Source organism: Zosterops lateralis, assembly GCF_965231275.1.
Source record: "Zosterops lateralis genome assembly, chromosome: 3".
NCBI classification, from domain to species: Eukaryota; Metazoa; Chordata; class Aves; order Passeriformes; family Zosteropidae; genus Zosterops; species Zosterops lateralis.
In genome coordinates, this window is record NC_139764.1 from 81732185 (window position 1) to 81754264 (window position 22080).

The 22080-nt window shown below is 44.8% G+C and overlaps 1 protein-coding gene across 2 annotated transcripts in view; it reads left to right on the forward strand.

Moving 5' to 3' along the window:
* Positions 1-2891: 2891 nt before the first annotated feature.
* HTR1B (5-hydroxytryptamine receptor 1B) overlaps positions 2892-22080 on the forward strand; it is a 36763-nt gene continuing 17574 nt past the window's right edge. The window contains exons 1-2 of one of the 2 annotated variants that reach the window (XM_083858099.1): positions 2892-4359; positions 5157-6089. In XM_083858099.1, the coding sequence (XP_083714225.1) occupies positions 3170-4303 (1134 nt within the window). In that variant the 5' untranslated portion in view covers positions 2892-3169 and the 3' untranslated portion in view covers positions 4304-4359; positions 5157-6089. Of the gene's footprint in view, positions 4360-5156; positions 6090-22080 lie in introns of those variants that run through there. The other variant, XM_083858100.1, reaches the window with a different exon arrangement.

Genomic DNA, 22080 nt, shown 5'->3' on the forward strand with positions numbered 1-22080 from the left:
CTGAGCCTGCCCAGGCAGACAAGGTGGTCCTTATAGGAAGCCAGGTGAGCTGAGGTCATCACAGCCAGACCTGCCACGTGAACTTTCTTCTGACCACTCGAAGCAGTGCTACAGAAATGGGTGAGAAACCAACAAGCACAATGGAAGAAAACAAATGAGGGAGGAAAAAGAAATCTTCTTGGCAAGACAAAGAGGGAAGCAATGAACAATGATTACTGATGAATAATGACCCAGAATTAATGGAGAAGGGCAACAACAAAAGCTGTGCACAGAACACAAATATTTTAGAACGAGTATAAACAGTGCCATTAGTAGGGTGGCCAGAACTATTACCCATTCACATAATACTTGTCTACACTACACTCCATGGTTGATGGCAGTGGCTAGGGCTATGACACTGCCCTTGGAGGCTCTATAATTTTATCAGAAGAGCCTTTGCACAAGAGGCAAGCTGTTCCAAAACTAAATGAAGGACTAGGTTTTCCTCTTGTTATTATTGGTGTTTTAAATTTGAATTCCTCTCAGATACGTAGCCCTATTTGGGAAAATGTTGAGCTACAGAGGCTCGAGGGCAGTTGCCAACTTAAGCACAACTAAATTAAGCCAGAAATGCTGAGCAGAACTGAAAGGAATATCACACTGTATTAGAAGCCAGGATTATAAAATCTCTGCCTATCAAAGAGATCAGAAGAATGCAGACAGCAAGACTGCTTGAACACAAGGAGGCACCACAAAATAAAAACACGGAAACAGACCAAACCCTGTCTCCACACCCTTTTTGGGAAAACAGACAGACTCATTGACATTTTTATCTTCCTGTCAGTTCAGTGAATGTAGGCAAACCTTGACTGCCACTCTAATCCAAGGCAATCTTCCCCCACCTCCTTTCTTGAGAGTCTAACTAAAGATCTGGGACAGATTTTACAAAACCTCAAGCATCACCACTGGTGGTTTTTTTTTTTTTTTTTTTTTTTTTTTTTTTTTTTTTTTTTTTTTTTTTGTTTTGTTTTGTTTTTTTTTTTTTTTAATCTCAGGAGACCTGTCTTAGCACATCTTAAGATCAGGGCACCTTGCCCTGTGCCGAAGCAGGGAGGAAGGGGCCGTCCCCGCAGGGCTCTGACTTTCCCACACTGCTGTGCAGCTCTGGCTCTTCAGTTCAGTGCTTCTCTTCCTAGAGTTTCCGAGCCCAGCTGGACCACAATGGATCCTCTGCAGCCTCCTCTTGTGGCGTTTCCTTGATCTGCATCCTCCCAGGTGAGCCAGTCCCTCTTGCTCGAGGGTGACCAACAGAGCGCGGTGGTTTCTCACCCTGCCCGTGAGCTCCATGTCCCAGGCAGAACATTTCAGTGCCGGTCCCTGGGTGGTGCACAGCTCACAATGGACGGGGCCACGGGGAAATTATTTGCTTTCCATCACAGAGGGAAACAGGCAAGAGGAGATGTCCAAGAGGGAAGTGCTGAGAGTTTGCAGGGGACTCGGGCATGTAGCAGCGCGTGGAGATGTGCACAAACACGCTTGCAGACTTAAAACGCTTGTGTCCTCTCAGCTGAATTTGGCGTGGTGTCTCCGGGAGATTTAATCGGGTTGGAGCAGAGACATTTCACCGAGCTTGGAATTATCCTGACCCAGCAAAACGCAAGCTCGCGCTCCCTTTGTGTGCAAAACTTTCCTGCGGCTGCTGAGAACAGACGCTGGCAGGAGCTGCGGGACCTGGACAAGCGTGTGCTCCCCCTGCTCCTGTCCCCGCCCGCCGAGCCTGCAGGAGCCCGTGGGGCTCAGCAGGGCCGCTCAGCCGCGGGCGTGCCCCTCCCGCCAGGCACACCAGAAACATAGAGAAAAAATATAAAAGGAGGGGAGGGGGGAAGGGTAAAAAAGCATGAGCTCAGAAGACACGGGATTACTGGAAGTGTAAAGCAGGTGATGCGACCGGTGGGCCGCGCACACCTACTGCAGCCCTCGCCCGGCGGTCAGGGCGGGCGGTGCCCAGGTGTCTGCCCGCCCCGCCTGCGCCCCTGGCCCCACCGGCTCCTCCCGCACGCCCGGCTCCGGCACCGGCACCGAGCGGTGCTCGGAACGCCGCCGAGGGACGTGGCGGGGGGCAGTACACCCCGGCCCCCCGGGCTCCCTGGGGAGCCTGGCATCGCCCAGCCCCACGCGTACCCCAGCGTAGCAAGCACGGTGCCAGACAGGACGGGAACAAGGGCAGGACCGAGGAGCACCTGCACCCGCCCGTTCCGCGGCATCCTCGTCGGGCTGGGAGGGGAGGGGCCGCTCGCCGCCTGGGCGGGGGACGAGCTCGGGCTCCTCCCGACGCCTGCAGGGGCAGGGGCAGGGCAGGGGCAGGGGCGGGGGCCGGCGGCGGGGCCAGAGCGGACCCGACTCCCCCCACGTCGGGCGGCTCGTGGGTGCGGGAGGGAGGGCTCAGGGAGGCGGCGGCGGCTCCTCCTCCGCGGGCAGGCGGGCGGGCGGCCCGAGAGCGGCACCGGTTGCTCGGTGCCGGCACAGCCCGCTATATAAGGGGCGGCGGCCGCTCGCCGCTCGCTCACACCGGCCCCTGCCCGCGGCTGCCGGCGCTGGGCGGAGGCCGGGCCTCGACAGCATGGCCCGCGGCGGGGCGCGATGGGAGGTGGTCTCCCCCCCTGCCTCCCGCGGACCCTCCTCTTCCTCCTCCTGCTCCGCCCGCGGCGGCGGCTGCAAACTTGCCGCGGCGGGCCGCGTGTGAAGGCACGGCCCGGCCCGGCCCGGGGGGCGGCCCTGCTGCCCCCGCAGCCCCCGCAGCCCGGGGGTCCGGCCGCCGCCCGCGGGCATGCGGCGCTGCCGCCGCGCCCGTCCAGACTCGGTGCGGAGCCGCGGCCGGCGGGGCTGCGCGTAGGGGCGGCCGGGGCGGGAGCCCCATGCGCGGGGCTGGCCGCGCTCCGCGGGCGGGCGGCGGGGCCATGAGCTGCCGGGGCCAGCGGGCGCGCCCGGCCCCCGGGTCGCCCGGGTCCCTCGCCCGCGGGGAGTGAGGCTCCGCGGAGCCCGCTCGGAGCTCCCGGAAGGGCGGGCGGGAGGTGGTGCCGGCGCGGCGATGCCGCAGCCCTCCCCCGGCGCCGACGGGGTCCTGCCGGGGTAGCGGCCCCGCCGAGCCGCGCCGAGCCCCTCCGGCTGCGGGGGCGGCGGCCGCCCAGGGATGGAGCCGGCCGGCCCCTGCCGGGCGCACTTGGGCTCCGCCAACGACTCTTACCGAAACTGTAGCGCCGAGGAAGTGATTTACCAGGATGCCACCCCCCTCTCCGGGAAGATCGTGCTCGCCGTCGTCCTGGCGCTGGTCACTCTGGCCACGGTGCTTTCCAACGCCTTTGTCATCGCCACGGTCTACCAGACGAGGAAACTCCACACGCCCGCCAACTATCTGATCGCCTCGTTGGCCGTCACCGACCTCCTCGTCTCCATCCTCGTCATGCCCATCAGCACCATGTACACTGTGACCGGCAAGTGGACGCTGGGGCAGATCGTCTGCGACATCTGGCTGTCCTCGGACATCACCTGTTGTACGGCGTCCATCCTGCACCTCTGTGTCATCGCCCTGGACCGCTACTGGGCCATCACCGACGCCGTCGAGTACTCCACGAAACGGACTCCCCGGCGGGCAGCGGGCATGATCGCCCTGGTGTGGATCTTCTCCATCTGCATCTCCATGCCCCCTTTGTTTTGGCGGCAGGCGAAGGCCGAGGAAGTGTCTAACTGTGTGGTGAACACGGACCACGTCCTGTACACCGTGTACTCCACGGTGGGAGCCTTCTACTTCCCCACCCTGCTGCTGATCGCGCTCTACGGGAGGATCTACGTGGAAGCCAGGTCGCGGATTTTGAAGCAGACGCCAAAGAAAGCGGGTAAAAGGCTAACCCGGGCACAGTTAATCACGGACTCCCCGGGCTCGACCTCTTCCGTCACGTCCATAAACTCCAAGGCTCCCGAGGGCTCCAGCGAGACGGGCTCCCCCGTGTACATGAACCAGGTGAAGGTGAAGGTCTCGGACGCCCTGCTGGAGAAAAAGAAGCTGACGGCCGCTAGAGAGCGGAAAGCTACAAAGACTTTAGGGATTATTTTAGGAGCCTTCATCGTGTGTTGGCTGCCCTTTTTCATCATCAGCTTGGTGATGCCTATTTGCAAGGACGCTTGCTGGTTCCACATGGCCATCTTTGACTTTTTCACGTGGCTCGGATATCTCAACTCCCTCATCAACCCCGTCATCTATACTATGTCTAACGAAGACTTCAAACAAGCTTTCCACAAACTCATCCGTTTCCGATGCACAGGCTGAAGTGTTGACTGCGATGTGTTCCCGGGGCAGCCCCCATTGCACGCCCGGCGCCACAGGTATGTCCGGGGACCCGCCCTGCTGGGGGGAGGCATTGGGGGGCTGCACATGGGGCGGGGGGCTCGACCCCACACAGACCCGCTATTCACACCCTCGGCAAGCTGCGCGCTCCCGACATCGCACAGTCCGTGTGTGCCCCCAGACCGCCCCCCCTCCGGATCGCGGGGAGTGACTCACGGCAGTCTGCTTTTATTCCACACATTAAACCAATCTGCCGCCATTTCGTATGCTAATGCCCGTGTTTCGGTCAATTAGTGCTAAACGGCACCTGCTTTCCCAGCGCGCACAGCCGAGCTCCCCGGGGAGCGCCGGGCCCCGCCCGCTGCCGGCACTCCGGGCGTGCAGCCCTCCTGGGAGGGTCCTACGGCCCCGCAACCAGCGGCATGGGGGCTTGTTGATTTTTTTATTTTTTTTTTTTGAGGGGGGGGGTGGTTTTTTTTTTGGTGGTTTTTTTTTTGTTTGTTTGTTTTTTTTTTTTTTTTTTTTGGGAGGAAGGGCGGTAGGATACGCCCCTGATGAAGACTGCTGGCAAAGTGCAGCCCGACTTCTTCCCACCCTCCTCACGGCTCCGGCTGCGGGCAGGCGTCCCGAGGGGAATGCTGCCCCTCTGCCACCGTGGGAGCCTCCACACCTCCATGTGTCTCTTCACACGCGGTGGGGCTTTGCCTTTCCGCGCCTCTTGACAGCAGGGGCTGCCAGCTCATCACTAAACTCGGCGCCACGTTCTGCAGAATGCATACGTGCCTTTACTGTGACAGTTTAATAATTCTGCCAATCTTTTGCTTTTTGTCTGCAGAATCAAGTTGCTATTGTAAAGACCCACTGCTTGAAACTTCCCCAAGCCCAGTTGCCAGACTCATGATGCTGCAAAAACGTCAATACATTCTGCCACCAAACTGCTCAGCTCTGCGTTTCAGTGTAATGACTCTGGCAGAGATGCTGTTCCAATAGGCACGCAGATCAGTTGCAAAAAAAAAAAAAAAAAAAAAAAAAAAAAAAGGAAAAAAAAAAAGAGGGCAGCCTCGACTCAAGGTCTATAATTCATCTGGAATGAAGAAAAAAAGTTTGAGAGTAAACTACTCCATTTATTTTGCAGGCTTAACTTCTTAATTTGTTCTCCGGCCGGTTGTAGGGGTGTGCACAAGAGCACAGTTGTCTCTGTCTGTGTTGGTAGCATCGTTGTACTTCTGCACACCTGTAATTTCTTTCAGTGTAAAGAGTTGCTCCCTTCACCCATGAGGCCAAGAGGAGAAAAAATCACGTTTAAAATAGGAGCATCACAGTAAATTCTGTAAATGACTCCTTCAGATGAACATGTGTGAGAAGTGACAGTGTGCAAAAGTTTTATATTTGTATTTCGAACCAATAGTAAATGCAAATGCTCTAGATACAAGAGTTGTAGACCTGTTTAACTGCACTGCATATCTGTAGTCTGTCCTCATATTTGCCTTTAGAAAGGAAATACTTCTTGCTTTTACTCCATAAGAGTAGAAATCAAGAAGTCCAATGACCTTTTCCATAAACCAGCTGGGAATAGAAGTAGCAGTTTGATGCTGTAACCATGTTTTCCATTTTGTGTCGGTTGCACACCCTTACCGCATGAACCACTGCGAAATTTAGAATTCTCTAAGTACTTAACATTATTTAGTGTATTTTGTAAAGAAGTGAAGCAGTTTGCTCGTTCAGAAGAGCTATTTTACCTGCAAAATAAATACCCATGAATCATGAATTAACTGATGTTAGTGAAATTTCTTGCTTCCCTACTTCCCCCCTATGTTTTTTAAGTTTTTTCTTTTGTTTTGTTGGTTTTTTTGCCTCCTGATTGGACCTTAAGACAGGTCTATGCGTATTCAGCAGAGTTTCAGGATATGGTCCACCTGCTGTGATAGAACTGCATTGATTGTTCCTCTTATGTGTAAATGAAAATGAGTATAAACAATAAAACGCTTGACTGTGTTCTCAAGAGTGGTAGCAATTGTGTGACTGAAAGGAGTATTTATTGGTTTACCCTCTTTCTCAGTATTGACTTTTTAGGTAACACTGATTTGATGAGTCACTCAAGAAAGCAATTGATGAAGGTTGAAATTACAAACTTCAATCAGGGGTCAGTTTTTTAACTGGCAGCTTTACTTTCAATGTTGCCAGTTCTATTAGGCATCATTCTTACTATTTTCTTGTAATGTCAGAAAAAATGTTTCATTTTTTCCACGAATTTTTCTTACTCCTTTAAAAGCAATCAAAACTTATTTTAGCATTTGATGGATACTGTAATTCATGTTCTTTTAAAGCTCTGTGTATATATTCTAGATGGGGGGCTGTTAAAAGACTAGACAAATCTTACGTGATTTATCTACCTGCTCTTCTGAGAGTTGTTCAAATAATAAGAACTTAACTGGATAGTAAAGGAAGTGCATGACCCTTTGGGCTTCTACTGGTCATAGGCAGGAGGAAGTCTGTAAGATACAAACTGAAGCAGTGAAAAATAAACATTTTCAGTAATTTGAAGAAATTCAAAAGAATTGCCTTGAAATTGTTTGCCTCTAAAAAAGAGAATTAATATACTGTGGTTCTAGAAAGTACTCCCTTAAGTTATTACAGACAAATGGGATGATAAGAGGATTTTTCTAAAATGTTATTTTATTTGTTTGCAATGCCTACAATAATTTTAAACTTAAGGGGGTTTTGCATATATGGTATGAAAAAAGTAAGGAAGATAACATAAAGCAATGCTTAACCACTTCTCATTTGTAATTTTTTGATCTTGTAGAATGAGTTTTGTTTACCCCAAATTCTTTCTCACTAGGCTTCTTATATGTGTGGAAAATGAAATTTAACTCAGTGTTTCCAGAGACTTGAGATTTTGGTCAGTTTTACAAAGTTGGGGGCTTGAAGAACAAGGAGGTTCAGGAGTTGGACTTTGCATTCCTCATGCTGTTGGAGTGTGCCTTCATCTTCAGCAATGGGCAGCAAATACTCCAACTCCCTGTTGTGATGTGCGGGTCTTGCAGGGAAGCTAATTCATCAGGAAAACGTCCTTCTAAGTTTATGCTGAGGCTCTGAACTTTCTTCACAAGCAAACAGTTAGATAACCATGCTCGCTCTTGGAGGAAGACAGTCAGTGTGGAAGCTGCTTGGGGACTTGGGGACAGAGGAGAGGAGGCTGGCTCAAGCCCTGCTGAAGTACCTGTTAGTTAAAGGCCTCGTGCTACTGGAGCAGCAGCATCTACCTCAGAAAACCATTCACATGGGGCAATAGGTAGAGTGAGGACACGCGTGTGTTCGCAGTGAAAGAGAAGAAATGTAGGGCAAACCTTGCTCAGTGCTGGAAAATATAAATATGTAAAGCATGTTCCAAGATTCACAGGGAGTGTTTTAGGGTGGGAAGAGTGTCCCGTGTGAGCTTAGCATCTCTGTGATTGGCAGAGTGTGTCCTGGTTGAACCTAGGTTTTAAAAGACGCTCAGGGATGTGGTGGTAAAGTTTTCACTCTCTCTGAAGAGTTCTGAGAATGTTGCTGTCCTGCTTCTCTGCTCCGTTGCTATGCCTGGTCACCACACTCTGTCTCTGGGACGATGGAGCATCTGAAATTTTTAGTAGGAGGGGCTGTCCTTTCTGTCCACCCTATGTCTGTATTCCTGTGGAAATGGCTCAGTGAATCCTCCCTCTGGGTGTTTTCTCATGGGAGCCTCTTCACGACTCCACAGGTAAACTCCAAGGGTGCCTGAGCCCATGCTGTTTCAGTCTTTCATCACAGAAACAGTATGCTTTTCTTTTATCTATTTCTTGCCTTGGGTTCAGATACTCAAATTATTCTTTTGATACGAATCTCTGGTGAGCACTGAGGTTTGAAGTTGAATACACACTTTAAAACCTTGTGTTTCCTATGTTTCATGGAAAGGGATATGTGTGTGATGGTGTTGATGACTCCAAGTGCTGTGGCACATGACAGTTCGACAGTAGTTGCCATTGTGGGAGTAGCTGTTTGCAGCCCCATAGCTGCACTGTTTTCCTAGTGTTCCTCAGTTTTATTTAAGAGACATTTCTCACTTTTCCAATTAGTAAAGCACAGATGCTGACTATAGAAATCAAGAGGAGAAATCCCTTGCAATTTACCTTCATATGACCATGCAGCTGCCAACAAAGTTCTGCCTTTTTTGCATGAATAGGAAGAAAATGTCTTGACAAATGCGCCAAGTCTCTGTGTGCTAAAAGGGATCTCAACTAAACGTCTGGACTTTTACATCTTATTCCCTGCCCAAGCATTTGAGGAAGCTGACCTAGCCTTCAGCCTCCAGTAGAGCCATGCTGAGTAGGGACAACTCTATTTGGAGCAGCTGATTTCCACCCTCCATTGCCTCTGCCTGCAAAAAGCCACTCTGAATTCCAGCAGGAAAACACTCTAAGTGCTTTCTGACTTGAAAATGCTGCCCCTGTGTTCTCTTGGTCAGAAAGGACTGGATATTGTCAGAAGTAAACACTTTTACATGAAAATCCAGATCAGTCTAAAGCTATTCTTTCTGGAAGCAAAATGAAAATGACTAGTAGTGGTTACACTGAGAACAAGAATTTGTGGTTTGTGGCAGCAAATCAGGTTGAGGAATGTGGCTGAGAGCAACTCTGCAGGCAAACAGTAACATTCCATTCAAATTGAAATGTAGCAGAGATTAAAGAACAGCTTTCTCCACCAAAGAGAGTCTGGAGCAAAGAAAGTCTTCAAGGAAGTCATCCAAAATCTCCAAGCCTTGATGAGGGTTTAAGGAAAAAAACTGAGGTTACTACTCCAACATCTCGAGACTCTGGCGGAAAGGTGAGCAGGCAGTTTCAGAAAAAAGAACCAAGCCCAGAGACATGTAAGAAAATTACAGGTGTACATTTATGGAATGAAGTAGATGCCAACTCCATTTAGTGTGTTTGTAACATTTTTGTCATTAGAGGAACCAAACATATTTGAGATATATCCTTAAATATTCCTCCATGTCAGTATCACAGTGATTAGTGCTTCGTATTAAGAGATTTTTACATTCCAGCGGTTCGTACCTAAAACACAGAAACAGTTTAAGTGAAATCTCCTACAGCAGTGAGTCTGGCTGATAATGAGCTTGAAACATTTAAACACAGAATAATCATATAGAAAAGCAAGCAGTGAGGCTTTTTAATCAATCACGTGCTAAGCTTGAAAGATGTAACACAACAAGCAACTCAATAGGTGAGATGAGAAGATCCACAGGATATCAAGTTTGCAATATAGAGATCAGAATCTCATACTGAGTCATTTTCAAGAGTTGGAGAAAGAAAATCTTTGTTGTTCTTTTCAGAGATCAAACTACTTGTAGTCATTCTTATAAAGGAACGAGAGTTTTTTATTGTCTTTATACAAATAATACTTTGAAGGCTACAAACGGAGTTCATGGCTGCAGGGCTTTCACTGAATAATCGTATGTTCTATCTTTTAGGCTGAATGGTCACAGAAAAATAGGAAAGACATGAGCAGGGGGTGATTATGTAAAACAACCGCTTTTTGGTAATTTTTTCCATATGCAGAACCAAGGCAAAAATAAAAACAACAGGAAAAAACAAAATCTGGAAAATGTAGGCATTTATGATGTTATGTGAAATTTCAGGAACATGTTTAGGGCTAAATGGGGCAAAAAAATATATATATATTTCCAGTATTTGGAAAAGTTAAAATTAAATTAGAATTTTCCTTCCATCCAGATACTTTATGGTTTCCACTTTCATAATATTACTTGTATAACACCATTTCTAAAAATCTTGATATTCCTAAATGTGTTCAAATTAACATTTTTAATACATTCACTTCTGCTTTTACATTAAGGCATACACTTCCCAAGTTCATCCACTCTTTTTCCTGTAGATTTAAAATTTCAATTCATGCTCTTTCCTACCTGTATGTTGTGTTTAGAACAGAAATCACATTTGGACTTAGCCCTCTAATATCCAGTCTCTGAAAAGATGAGAAATACTGTTTTCAAAATGAATATTGGGATAAGTACATTTAAGAGAATTAGTGCAAAAGCAAGCAAGGCTCCTCGTTCCTATCTACAGAGAAAGGCTGTTTTTCCCTGAACTTGGTTCCTAGAGAAATCTGAGGTAGATTTGGAAGATGCAAATATGATGGAAGCTGGACCATAAACCAGTGCAGATGTAGAGAACAGCCAGCTTTTTTGGCAGCAGCAGGAAAGCATCAGTGCTAAGTTCACATTGGGACAGATGTCTGTGACTCACAAGGGACATACCAAAACTCTGCGTTTAATTGAGTCCAGAAAGATTCAAAGGAGTGGTATATAGGTGAGAGATGGTGAAGGAACATGCATTCCCTGGAGGCCCCATGGGCTCTCTCCCCTGGGTCTGCATGGCCCTGGCTCAGGGCAGCTCTGACACAGGAGCTACGTGGCCATGGATCAGGCTACTGGGAGAACAATGTTAGGAGAGCCAAACCCAGTAGCCTTGTAGAGGTGAGGCTGCACAGCTCCATGCCCCAGGTCTAGTCAATAGTGAGGCCAAGGTATTTCCCCAGCCACATGCTGGGGACGTGTATATGTGTGCAAAACACACACACAAACACATTGCAAGCAACACACGTCAGCACAGATAGAAGTGCTCAGTGCTCACAGCAGCACAAACAGCCCCAGTGCCCTCATGGTCCTCACCTCTCTGGCTAACCAGGTTGGAGGTCCACTAGTAATAATTATATATATATATACACACATATATATACACATATATGCATATGTATAGGGTGCATCCCTTCAGCACCTGGGCTCATATACCAAATCCTAGTGTCTAGTTTTTTTCACCTGGACACATGAGTCCCCAGTGCTGTAGCCCCACTGCAGCTACTTGTACAGGTTCATTGCATGTACACACACATGCACACATTCATGCATGTGTGCACATACACCCGGTAGAGATGTCACAGCAGCACACACACACATGCATGCACTCAGCTCCCAGGGCATCTCACCCACTCTCTGGCTACCCTGACTTAATCTTTGCAAGTGATCACATGCTCACGTTGTTCTCGACAGTTTTTGCACTGCAGACACGCAACTCCCACCCACTGCAGTTACTGGCTTTTAGACCTCCAGCCACACGTACGCACGTGAGACACAGGGTATGTCCAGATAACTGCTACCAAACAGCCCTCCTTTACAAAAGGGCAGCCCCTTTTAACCTTTTATCACTCATCATGTCATTTGTTCCTAAACTCGTTCCTCTGCAAATGGTCTTGAGCCCTCCCATTCCTCAGCTTTGATTTTTCTGCCAAACATTGAATTCTAAATCTCATGTTATGCCCAAATGCTCTTCCCTTGCATCTCATAATGCATCTCATAACCATAGGGAATAATCTCCTCCAGTCCTAAAAGTTCTCCAGTTGACTCCTTTTTATGGGTTTTGTGCCTGGACACAGGAGCTTATGTCCCCTAAAACCACCTGCCACTGTGCCTGTGTGCTCTTCTGGTCTTGTGGAGATGGGTCTTTGATGGCCCTTTGGCCCCACCATGATGGGTCTGGGAGGAGCTGAGGGAGGATATTATTTGGCTTCCTCACCTGCCATTGTCTCTATGCTCCTTTGTGAGCTTGCAGATAAACTTTTTACCATGCAACCTAACATTTTCTTCCTTTCAGGAAAAAAAATAGAAGGAAAATAGCTGGCAGCCACTGTTCCAGATGTCAGAATACTAAATGTCTAGTTTAATTTGAACTAATTACAATGTCAGAAACTACCTACCAAAATATAGCAAGAGCATTAAAAAAATCTCTTGTGAAGTCTTCATGTTGAATGAATGTACAGACACCATAGGTAAAGCGTGATTATTTAGATGGCCACTAAGTAATCTTCAGCAGCTCACAAATGAGTATTCCATACCTATTCTCTGTTTTCACCTTGAAGAATAATAGTCTTTTTGTGTCAGGTAAGAACTGGATTTTTCATCTCCCAGGTTTAGATCTCTTTATATCAGACAGTTAGATCTGAAGTGCCTTTGTACAAGGTTCTGTACTCCGATCCACACTAATGGAGAAGATGATTGAAGGAGTCATGATAAGTTAATCAGTCTCTTTCATTTACATATACTTGTGCTTTGACTAAAATTTTAGAAGGAGCCACCATTAGTTTCTTATGAGATTGCTAGTAAGGCACTGGTCAAGTACTGGTGCCTGGGTAATGTACTCACATATTTAAATGTACTTCTAAGCAGTATATTTACATGCAGCTAAAACAAGAAACCAATAACTTCCTTGCTTTCAAAAAAGAGCAAGATATGATCTCAAGTGTGTGATCTGGGGCCTCACAGGAACCTTCAGAAAAAGCACTGTCCTCCTCTTGGACAACAGCCAAGTCCCACAGATGTATATGAGACATAGAATATTCAACATTTTCACTAGAGAGGCTTGGAAAATCAGTGAACAAAGGCAAGTGATGCTGAGAAGGGCAAAATAATGTTATATGAGGCAAAAATTTCCTCTTAAAAATGCACAATGAAATCACGACGACTTTTTTTTTTAGACACACTAGGAGCACTTCTCTGTGAAAACAACTGCAGTCAAAAGAGCAAACAAAAGATTGCGTATAGAAAACAAGGCAGAAGACAGCATTGCTCCAACTTGTAAATTCTGTGTCCTGTATCCTGCATGCTACAGGAAGATCAGACTTGCCTCAGAAATGATATAGTAGAATAGAAAACATTCAGGAAAACAGAGAGTGTCTTCAGGGTGTATCTGGAGCCTCATTTGGACACAAGGAATCTCATTTTCCAGCTGTCAAAATAGCTGAGATGGTACTTGAGGCGGCTTCTTTGTACCATGCAAGGGCAACTCAACAGCATGGCAAGGGAAAGCACATTCAGAGTACAACCATTATTATAGGAAACAACACACTTCTTAATGCAATTCTGCTTGGTCTGATTCCACTGTGTCTGAAAATCCCAAGAAAGGAAGCATTTCTGATACTTTTTTTCTCTTGAGTTGTACCAATGAACGCCGATTCCCCAGCCCATCCTGCCTGCTTCTGCATTAGGTGGAAAGGGATTAAGACACTGGACTCTTCTGACAAATTTCCAGCCATTACTCCTCTATTAAAGGAGTAAAGTTGCAGCCAAAAAATGGATACTGGATGGTACAATAATGATTGCATTCAAAGGAAGCATCACGTTAGGTTTTGCAGGGTGAGCATCCAGCGATGAGATTTCTGGAGCTGGGAGACTGCTTTGAAAATCCAGGACCCAGTTCCTCTGGATTATGAAGCAGATCTCTACACATACACAAGAATGAAATATTTAGAAAAAAGATAGTCACTGTGCAATTTCCCAGAACTGGAGACTCCAGGGTATTGTAAGGAAAGAAGGCTCGCACATGCTCCTCTGTATTCTTACTCAGCTATACACAATTAGATGGCATTAGCTTTCATTTATGAAGGAAGGATTTTATCTCTTCTGTTTTTAATTAAATCACCGACCTTCTCACTAGTTCATAAATTGGTACTCCTGTAACTCATCTCCCACAAAAAGAAGTTGGATGTTAACACCCTGTAGGATACTCTTGTCCAGCTAGTCTTTAAAAGTGAAGTTATTTATTTAAATTAAATAAAAGTTACTAGTACTGGGAGTTTTACATTTTGCTGTAGGAACAGTGAATTGATTTCTGCCTGAATGACAAGTTTCAGTCACACTTCAGTTACAGTTCACAAAATATTCTGAGTGGTTTGTCAGCAGAAATAATTGAGTTCCTTTAATCAGGCTTAGGGTAAGATCCTAAAGGGATTCCTCCAGGCTTTTTCCAAGCTGCATGGTTACTAGTTCATTTAATGGAAGGAGGTTCTTCACATTCTTTAAACTTCCTTTACATACGTGATTTTTGCCTGAGTAATATATGTGGGTTAAATTCTTGAATTAGGTGGAGACAATTCTCCTGCTTGTAAGAATTCAGACCTTAAAAAAACAGTAGAAAGAATGATGCAGTCTTTCCCCTGGTGTTTAATGAAGCAGCTGTTCCTAAACAGAGGAGCAAAATGGGTTTATATAGCTGCAGATTTGTGGGGAAAAAAAGTGGAGATTTTTAATGCTTTTAAAGTAATCCTAAGTGTTCTTTTCAGTTGTTTGAAAGATTGAAGTTTTTGAAGCTACTTTTTTCAAATCCAAGATTTGTGTCCTTCCCTTTCCAAATGTCTTATTTATTCCTAAAAAATGATTTAGGAAGCTGAAAATTATGAGAAAGGAATAACACAAAGGAGTAATCAATACTGGCAAGGAAAATTATGTCTTCTCTAAAAGATTCCCTGAATGTGACAGCAGTTCTTTATTTGAGGGACCTTCATGTATCAACATGAATGCTTCCTAACTCCCAAGGAAAACTTTCAGGGCTCAAAGTCTCATTTAGCTCAAAACTTCATATTTTCAGACCCACTATACAGTTGTTCAGTACTGCTGTGGAGTTCATGTTGGCATGTATTTATTTCCTTTAATATCTGAAATTGCTGCAATTTTACTTTCATGTGCTGCACAAAAGGCTGCTAGAAGCAGTGGAGGATAATACCACTCCCTTTGACTGAGGAATCATGGGCTCCATTAGTGGCCAAGTATCACTGTTTGGGAAGGATTTTAGACCCCTGACTGCCAGTAGACAGTGACATGACATCTGTGAATCAGTCAGCTCTCTGTCCAGAAAGCTGTGGATGTTCAGGGGTGAAAGCAGCCATAGTTGCTCTTGGGCTGCACACCCTGGAGGGGCTGGCAAGATTCTCTGGGGCTAATGGAGTTCAGGAGCTGGTCCAGAGAGCCAGGCAGCCCCACACTAGGCTGGGAAGGGCCTGTGAGATGCTGGCAGGGACAGGACTGGGACTGAGAGCACTGCAGCCCATGGGTCAATGGGGCTGCCTGAGGTGGCTCCTGCTGCTTCTGGGGAAGAGGTACATCCAGCTCCCATTTCTTGAGAGAGAGTCATGAGGATTTGGAAAAGGACTTGGCAAGCAGCCCAGGAATAAGGAAGGTAGAGAAAAATGCTTTTTTTCCTTCATTTAGTCAGCATCTGGCAGACGCAGGGTAAGGGGCTTGCCTGAAGGACAGCTGATGTTTGGTACAAACAAGCCTCGTGTTTCGGTGTCTGGACACTTCAAAATGTCATGATCAAAAGAAACAATAGATAGATAAGTACTTTTTATGTTGCTTGACCTTGATGAGCAGTCTAACAGCTCACTTTCCCATCCTCACTGCATGAAAGAAGATATTAAATGTATTTAGTTTTTCTTTGAAATGCTCAAATTCAACGTGAGGCAATCTCTCCTCATACCACTGAGACCTTGTACCCCAGGAAAATAATTATTGTTCTGCTCCCTGTGTGTTGCTACTCTTCACCTTCCCAAGGGGACCCAAGTCCTAGCTAGCCCCAGTGATTGCCCAAACTATATTTTTGCAGTGCTCTTCCCTTGCACCAAGGCCACCTCAGTTGCCACAGGATCCATCTCATGGGCACTGCCCCATGCTGTGCAGGCTCTGAGGCCCTATAGCAGTTTGCTGCCCAAGAGGGACTGTCAACTAGACATGGAAACAGAAGAAACACTGGGTTGGTTTTGACCTGCTAAGTGTCCCTGAGTAACTCTGTGCCTTAGATCTCCTCTGTTAAGGAAGTCAATGATACCAATTTTCTTCTGGTAAAATAAGCATTATTATCATCCTCTACTTTAAAGAACATGTTTGTGTCAGTCCTAGGAGAGCTGTTTTCCAAAGGAACATGAATTCATCAGAGTACTCACATGATTTGGCCCTTAGTGTTTCAGAAACAAAAATGATGAGTTGCAGCCTCCCACCCCACCCACAGTTCCAGAAAATGTGATATAAGATGACAGCAGAGATTTTCAATCAGATGATGTTGTTTTCTGGCCTGTTGTAGGCCAGATATAAAGGTTCAGAACTCACATCCCTTTTCTCTGTACCTCAAAGCAAGTTTCTCTGCTGTGAGCTACCTTTTTCCATGTTTCACAATACAGTGCAAAATGATGCTGAAAGTAGCTGGTGATGTGCCTACAATCTGACTGAGAGACAGGAAAATACAGGAGATATCAGAACCTAGACCTGAGCACAAATATTCATCTTTAATGCAGAAAGTGATGGAAAGTTCAGCCTGTCTTCAATACCAGGCAGGGCAGTCCACTAGTCCCCCCCTAGCTTGCAACTCCATACCAATGCTCCTGATCTTCAGGTGTGAGTGGCACTTCTTTCCCAGAACTCCCAGGGTTTGGCACATGCTCTCCTCTACCTCGATGGATGCTACAAAGCTTTCTTAGCTGTGTTTTCTTTGTTACAGGTTCTCAAATCATCCCGATAGTATTCCAGGATTCTTTATCCCAGGATACAAAAACATGCCTGATTTTGAGGCATGTCAAAGACAGAAGGATAAAATGTGTTGCCATTAAAGAATTATATTTTAAACTCTAAAGATAAAATTAATTTTAACAGAAGTATTTTCATGCATATGTGTCAACATTAGGCAATAGAATGAAATAAAGTGCATGTGTGCAGGGTGCCAATAAATAACTCCATACTTACCAGTCTGTTTGATTAATTTAGATATACTTTTTTTACCCTGCATGTTTTAGACAGGAGACTCATAAATATCCCTGCTGTGGGCTGGCATCCACTTGCGTTTTGGCAAACTCCAAAAGTGTCAGGTCCCACTTTTTTTGTATTCCAGACACACACCTGGACTTTGCAGTTAGGTCTAACTCTGAGTTAGGCAAATGCTCATCATTTCTAGCAGTTGGTTCATCCTCAACTCAGCCAGGAAAGAGTCCTTGACTCCCTTGTTCTTCCTGACAAAGCTCTTATCTACTCCCCCTAGCTTTGGAAATGCTACTCTCCTTTGGGTGTTGAGCTGCTGCATTTCTTTGCTTGTTCTAGATAGTAAGTAAAGAAAGTTCACCGGGACTTCTCTGCTTGGCTAAACCACTAGTGGATCATGAATTTGCTGGGAGTACTCCTATTGAACAGAGTAATCTAAAGAAGGAAGCCTTTTCATCCATTGATCCTTGCTTTTTTGATATATATGTATATTAACCATCATACTGTACCCAGCAATACAAATACAATTGATATGGTAGAAGAAAATCCATGCAACCTAAAGCATGAAGCTGGATCTGTGTTACTCAAATTGTTACCTACTTTTATTCATTTAGAATAAGACTAATAGAGCTAAAAATGAATAGTATTTATAAATATTTCCTCCAGTCATTGACTTACATATGTGTTTTAAAATGGTTGTTAAACATACAGGGTGAATGTGCTAATTGAGACATACATTGAAAATCTTCATGGAAAATTTGGAGAAGAGGTTGGGAAGGAGTAAAGTAATTCCTTGTTCCTCAGTGTTGTGTGGCATCACTCAGAAGCAAAGAGGAGGAAAACTTTCTTCCAGAGATGAGAGATTCTGCTTTGAGATGAGTCGGAAAGGGGTTTTCAGCCTTTGTCCTGTGGTCTTCATGTGCAAGTGGATGTGAGTGGAAAAAAGGTCTGCGGCATATGCAAGAGCCATCATGAGAAAATCGTCCTATCTTAACTCCCTAGTAGTGGGTAAGTTTTCAATTAAACCTAAGAGAAAATGGGGCACAACATAGCTGATGTTAGGGAGAATTCAGTTAGGGAGAACATCTTGCTAAATGAATCTTAATGATGCCATTGTAATTTTATCCTTCGTGACTGTATTTTAGGAGTGAAAACCTATGTTTCTTAGTTATGTTTTAATCAGTAATCATGTCAAGAAATAAACCTGGCTAGTTCTCTGACATATAGCAAAGCAGTCCTTACCCTGGCTGATTACAAATCTGAAAACTGTGGCATTGGGCATCTTTAAAAATTGCTGAGTTACAGTACATTTTGTTTCTCTTATCTAAAGAGCAGTAGGATAAATCCCTCTAGAGGTTCTTTGGCAATTTGTCACAAGATTTAGGAGAGGAAAATTTTTTTTCTTGGTCCCAGTGATATCTAGTGAAATTCTCTGACCAGCAGTAAAAAGCTGGAAGTATGACTTAATGGCTTTTAACTGAGACCAGACTTGACAGTAACCTGTAACATTGGGGCAATGGTGCATTTGGGGTTAACTGAACACCCAATCTCTTTCTCTCTCTCACCTCTGAGAGTACTCTAAATCATCATGTTCGTCTCTGTTTGTCTTTTTTCTCTTCTACACTTTATTTATTATGACTGCAAAATCTTTTGACACATCCAGTCCTCTTCTGTACATTATCACAGAGATTACCGCAGCTGAGGACTGAATTTCAAGCGGAAATTTTAAGGGCCAAAATGGTATAAGGTCAAAGGGCCATGGACTGAGATGTTGATCTGGTGTGCCAGTTTTCCAGTGAGTAGTGATGTCCCAGTGCTAAGCCAGAATCATACTTAGGTCCCCCTGACTGCACAACTTGCATGGCCACATCTGTTGTCACCTGACTGCACACTGCATTCTTGGAAAGAGCAGAACTCATGAACCTGGAGCCAAAGAAAAAACTCAAGAGGACCTCACCTTTTCATTGATAGAACAGTGCTAGTAACAATTTGTGCAGATTATGACAGTTAAATAAGAAGGAAGATATATTCTATCTTTTGATAAAGAGGAAAGAATAAATGACAGTTTAAAAATCATTCAGAGTATCATCTGAAAATAATTACTTGGACAACAACATATTGCAGCCAGACTGCAGACACACATATAAACCAAAAAGGAAATATTTGTCAGTGAATAAAACATCTTATTTTGGTGCTGCTGACTGAAAGCACTCAGATTTTTCTAGCTACTACACTTCCCTCAAAAACTACTATAGAAGGTCTATGAAAGAAAAAAATCTGTGGTGAAGAATTCATGTTTTAGAAGAGCATGATTCGGAGAAGAAAGAGTAACATTTGTCTGAATGTACGTCTGCCCATGAGTTAAACCCTGAGTAGGTGCAAGCAACAGGTGGCTTATACAAATTTTTTTTAAATTTTATTTATTTTTTTTTTTAGTATCAGTACTTACAGTTTACTTTTTTTCCTGATCTCTCTTTGATTGCATTTAGCCCTAGCCAGTCCTTTCTTTCTATCTTTATATTAAATTCCTTAAAATCCTTAAATTAAATCTTTCCTTCAAAATTTTTTGAAATCATACCTTTTAATAAATAACTCGGTTTCAGCTGAACTCTTTCTTTTTTTTTTTTTTTTTTTTTTTCCCACCTAATAATAAGATTATTTAACTTTTTGTCTCATGTTTGCATTCAGCATTTGGTTTTGGGATTGTCACATAGAGAAACTACTGTACCTACTGAGTCAGTGGGAGGCTTGATTTGTATCACTGGGAAGATACCTTTGTGGCTAAACCATGGGAAATACTGAAAACTGATAGCTAGTGGAAAAGAGGTGGAATTCTAATGACTGAAATGAATTTGTGCTAATGAACAAAGCTGGAAGGAGTAAGAATATATGTGGTTTGGGTTTGGGTTTAGGGTTGTTTTGTTGGGTTTTTTTGAGGTCAGCAAGTGGTATTATGACTGATCTACTGAAACATTCCTATCATCCATTAATCATCCTCATTTTACAGCCTTTTGCTTGACCAGTCTCATATCAAGTGGCTTAGAGTTCCACACTTCAGCCTGCCAAAAAGACCAAGGAAGCAAGCTGGGCCTTGAAGTGTGGCTGCCAGCAATTTGGCTGCAGTTACCAATGGATAACTTAAATTGGTCTATTTAGGTGTAGGAGAGGGGTGAGAATCGGTGAGAAGGTTGATTGCATGAATATGGCCTTTAAATGTAGTAATACAATAACTGGGAGAGGATAGATCAGACATAAAGCCTTGAAAGCACTCTGAGCAGCTTATGTTTGTTGATACAGGATACAAGGAGAAGAATGGTACAGTCAAAACAATGAGCTAAGAAAACTAACTTTGCTGCTGACAGGCTAGAAGCAAGGCAAGATGGTATTTGTCAAAGCCAGGGAAACGAATATTGTGAGAAGCAAGTAATAAGAGAGTGAGTGATGTGGCTGTAAGTTTTTGCTGTGAAGAAGTGTTATGCAGTGAGAATTGAAAGGTAGACATGGATAAGGAGGTCACATCTAAGATTATTCACAATCATAAGTCTTTGTGGTATTTTCCAGTGGTAAGGCTAAAGGTAATGGGAAGAAAGACAGGATTTGGCTTTGAACATTTTGCACTTAATCTTAAAGTCTTAAGTCAGAGCACCAAGAGGAAATGTCAGTGCAGCAGAGTATTAGTTCAGTTTAAGTTAAGTGAGACATGTCCATGGATGGGTAATAAATCTGTTGGTCACTGACCTAAAAATGATAGATGATTTTTTTATTTACCAGTATGGCTTATTTATGGGTAAAAAGCACAGAGGGAATAAGGCTGCAAAGTTTCTGCTGTGTGCTGGGTCATGGAGAAGATGAATAAGCACCTTCAGAGCTCTGCTACAGGAGCAATTGCAGAGGGAGAAGGTTAACTATGTGAAGATTAAGTTACAGACATCAAGTGAGAATATTCTGCTGCTAAGAAGAAGACAGTAATAGGGTGGGTTAAACACCAGGTTTGCCATTTGATCAAGAAAATGATTAGAGGTTGTCTCAAAAGGATTTTGAAATGAGTACAAAAGGCACAAATTAATTCGTATGGAAGAGGAATCTCATCTAGATATTGTAGACAGTGCTGAAAAATAAGGATGCACTAGTGATGAAAATGTTGGAGTAAAGAGTGACTTTCCCTAAAATGAAAGAGATTAAAGCATTAGAGGCAACAGCACATTTTCTAATTTGTCCTATCTCTGTTGCACATATGCTTGTCTGGCAAAGGCCTCTTTCCTTAAGCATGTATTTCTCTTAAATGGAGATCTTAAATACTGCTCTAATATACCTGATAGGGAGACTACCAAAAATCTCTTTCATACCTCAAGAAACTGTCTACCTTATATCCATATGTGCTGTCAACTCCACAGAGTAGATTCAAAATTAAACATTTTTAAAATAAATGTTTAATGTTTCAAGTTCTATTACATAATTTTATCGGTGACATCTCCTAGATGTGGCCTCAATGATGGGTGATGAATGTAGCACCACAGTGTCAAAAGGCACGGGACTTCAAACAGCAGCAAAGCTGTGCCCCAATACTGCTGCAGTTTGGGTATCTGCAATGACAGCCTTGTGCCCTGTCCTGCACAGACAGAACTTTTTGCAGTCACCGCCACTCTCCTACACTGATGGAGATGGGCCAGCAGTACCAGCCAGGCCTCTCTGCTCCACGAGGCTGTGAGCAAAGGCTGCACACTGGCCATGCTTCCCTTTGCTCCCTGATGGCATGCTCATCTCTCCCCTGCAGAGGCAGAGGATTACAGAGGAGCAGTGCAGAGAAAGGGACTATTTTGTGCTGGGGCAGAGAGTCCTATGGGAATGGGAAAAGCAGACTCAGCTCTTGTGCTCTCAAACATCAGTGGAGGGTCAAAGGCCTGTTGGAACAGCAGTTCTTCCTCCTTCCCCAGTGGCATCAGATTGGCAGGGAAGCTGTCTGAAACCCTATTGATCGCTTGTTCAGAAAGTTCAAGAGTGTCAAGAATGTTGCAATACCTTTTCTTCTTTTTGAATTGAAGTCATGAAAGAATGAAATGCTTTTCTGCTCTGAGAGGAGTCGTAGCTCAGTGATTCTCAGTGATGGTTTTTTTTGTTGGGTTGGGGGGGGGTTTTGAGTGGAAAT